The sequence below is a fragment of the Sodiomyces alcalophilus genome (assembly GCF_042370955.1).
Source record: "Sodiomyces alcalophilus JCM 7366 unplaced genomic scaffold ACRALscaffold_4, whole genome shotgun sequence".
NCBI classification, from domain to species: domain Eukaryota; kingdom Fungi; phylum Ascomycota; class Sordariomycetes; order Glomerellales; family Plectosphaerellaceae; genus Sodiomyces; species Sodiomyces alcalophilus.
Genome location: NW_027263535.1, coordinates 3,078,888 through 3,082,207, shown reverse-complemented (window position 1 = coordinate 3,082,207; position 3,320 = coordinate 3,078,888). Strand labels below are relative to the sequence as shown.

The 3,320-nt window shown below is 40.6% G+C and overlaps 1 protein-coding gene across 1 annotated transcript; it reads left to right on the top strand.

Moving 5' to 3' along the window:
- The first annotated feature begins 1,489 nt into the window (after window positions 1–1,489).
- Window positions 1,490–3,111, top strand: ACRALDRAFT_1042838 (uncharacterized protein). The gene is made up of 2 exons (XM_071015280.1): window positions 1,490–2,017; window positions 2,087–3,111. Exons 1-2 carry the CDS (start codon window positions 1,695–1,697, stop codon window positions 2,535–2,537), a joined length of 774 nt encoding a protein of 257 aa, XP_070875131.1. The 5' UTR covers window positions 1,490–1,694; the 3' UTR covers window positions 2,538–3,111.
- The last annotated feature ends 209 nt before the right edge of the window (window positions 3,112–3,320 follow it).

Genomic DNA, 3,320 nt, shown 5'->3' with positions numbered 1-3,320 from the left:
CCTCTCCTAGATCCTATAGCACTGGCTGGCCAGAGATATATACGGTTAGTGTATGTTAATGGCTTTTACTTAGTGCTATTACGGCGTAGAGGAGGGGGTTAGAATCCTTCTTTAATTGGTTTGATCATTTTTACTCGTGTTACACGGCGGTGATTAGTCGCGATTCCTAATTAAGGGTTTAGTGGGTTAGTTAGCTATTATCTGGTCTTAAAAAGTGCTAGATTCTATAGTTCGGGCGTTCGTTTAGTATTAATATGACTAACTTTCTAGTCTTCGTGGTTAGTATAAAGGGTACTAGAAGCGGCTAGTTTAGTAATAGTTATAGAATAGTTATATTACTAGGATACGTTAACGCTATAGATAGCTCCATAACTATAGCTTTAAAAGGTCTTTAAGCATATAAGAGTATTAACTATTATATAAATACCCTATATAAAATTAGTAGTAAATTTATTAATTAAATTCACTCTATAAAACGATGTTATCTACTAGGTAGCTCTGCTCTTAAGCCTAGAAAAGATAATTTATATCTAATTCAAAATATAATAACTTATTCTACTCCTGCTTTAGTCTAGTCTATATAATACTACCTTTCTATTAGCTACTAGACTAGACGTGTCGTCTGGATATAGACACGAGTTAATATCGAGGCTGAAACGGCCCTGGAGCGGCAGTACTCTTCCCCTACGGACGAGTATAGGGGTTTATCCGACTAGGCTTTTCCCCTTTATAATTATATATAAAGGAATGTATAGTCTAGATTAGACTCCTTAGATAAGGATAGCAGAATAATAGAATACTATTAGAGGGGTAAACATATTCATTGACCTTAAGATATTAGTAATATATTATATTCTAATACTACCTTATAATAATACTATACGTGGTTATAACAAGCCTAGTTATATAGCCTTTTATTATAAGTTTATATACGCTATTAGTATTATTATATAATATTAACTACTCTAGTTATATAATATTATATAAGATTATATGTCCTACTATATAATTATATATAATCTTAACTATTCCAGTTACTAGAACCCTATATAAAAGAGTTATATAACTTACTATACACTATTACATAAACACCTAACTAGTTAAATATATATATAAGGTTCACTATAATGATTTTACTTATATAGAGGCTCGCGTTAGCTTCTTAACATATATAAATTTAATAGTAAATAATATACAGAGAGCGTTAAAGACAGGCACTTAATATTAACAATTGGTTTAATATTCTTCTATTTATATATAAACACATCTAGTATATAAATAGATATATCATAGAAAGAAAGGAGTCTTAAATTAGCTCCTTAAGTATATAATCACTTTTATTAAGATCTTATTAAAATCTTACTAATATAATGATATTATCGAACGGGGGCCCTATAGTTAGTCGTTACTACTCAAGCTCTAAATATGTAGACGCCCTTATTGTTCCCGGATAGAAAAAACCAACGCTGCTATGCTCGTCACTCATACTCATGCCTTCTATAAGAGTTCAGGCAATATCATATTAAACATAGGGGAGGTAAAAGTTTTGATCCTGTAGCCGTATGAAACTCCGGGTCGGCACTCGATCGTCGGCGACTGGAGATGTTCTTTCGTTTTAATCTCTTATTTGTCTCTCAAATCTATCTAGCTACGTATTTGCAAGCGAGTAGAACCGCACCTACGCATTCCCCGAGATGGGCCTCTGCAACATAATGAGATTCTACACGCCTGCGGTCCAAGCCTTGATTCTGCTATTGCTGTCAAGATGGATGTTGCCAGTAGTCGGAGACCACAACTCGTTACCGTCGCATACTCCAATGCCTACTTTGACACCAGGACCGACGGCTCGCGTGCTGGGTACTTACCTTCACCTCTTCCGCCGCCAGGACGCGGACTGTCCGGAAGGAACATTCATGTGTTCTTCGTCGCTTGGGGACGGCTTTAAGGGCATTTGTTGTCTGCATGGTCAGGTCTGTGAATACGACGATAGCGGTGAACCAGCATGTTGTCCCTCAGGGTAGGTTAGAAAGCCTTCGGTCCGCTTTTCTACCGTGACACCTAGACTAATACGTCCACTTGCACTTAGTGCTGTCTGTACAGGGATTGCGCCCCCGAATCCAGAAATGCCGACAACAGCGGTCTCCTTCGTTCCCAACGGTTACTTTCCTTTCCCGTACATAGCCACGTCACTTGACCAGCATCAGTGCTCTTCTGCTGTGAGCCAATGCTCGAGGAACCATGAAGCCTGCTTGACAGAACTACATGGCGGCGACGACGGTTTCGGTGTAACAATCATTGTACCTGGAGGAGGCGGAACGGTCATTGACGCAAGTCGGCCCACTCTCGGCACGTCCGCCTCGCCCGTCTGTTTAAGTTTGAGTCACGAGGCTTGTTTTGGCCTTGAACCGACGCACTGCGCGCAACCTACCACAGTTAACGGACTTGTCATTAAGCCTGCCTCTTCCTCGGCAGGCGTGCCAGCAGTCTCCCTGGCTGTCCTAGGGGTTGGGATCAGTATCGCTATGTCAGTGATATGATCGTGAGACTCCCAGTCGTCACAAGGCCATGCATGCAGTGGCAATATACTTTCCTCGTCTCATCCGCATTGGCTAGCCGTGTTGTTTGCTTCCTCTTACGAAGTCCGGACGGTCCTATCCCTCTGTATCCTTCCGCGGTGCAGTGCAGATACCTACACGCGAGGGGATACGACGCATGCTCCTTTCATTCACGTTCGGTCCCCAGGCGATCAGTTTCTAACTATGTCGCTGATTCTCGGCATGCGATTCTGATTCTCCTTGAACGCCGGGTGCACGCTAGGCAACTGCGGATAGCGAAGGAAGAATAGTCGACTGCAGGCGCGGCCGAGATCTAGATGATCAATCAGGTTGGCAACACCACATGGGTTGTAGCGGGCAATCAGCTATACTGATTGCGCAAAGTTACTGGGAGCTCAAGTGTCTCCAAAACGTGCCGTCCTTCTTGAACGCGTTCGTAATGCCGATATATAGACGTGGGCAGTTTGTGTATGAAACGGTGATAATATTAGAAGCTATTCGGTGCGTGGCCTTAGACCGATAAAACCATACATTATCTATCGTAACTATAGTCTGGCTATACTATAATAACCCGTTTTATCTTATACTACTTATAGCTATAGCTTATGCTATAGGTATTATATAGGCCGGCTATAATATACCTAAGGGTTAAATGCGTTAGTTTATAACTTAGGTATATATTCTAAGCTATTATTAGCTTATACTATCGATTAGTATCTTTTTATATAAAGTATATAAAGAGGTATAAAGCGGTATAATAGTATA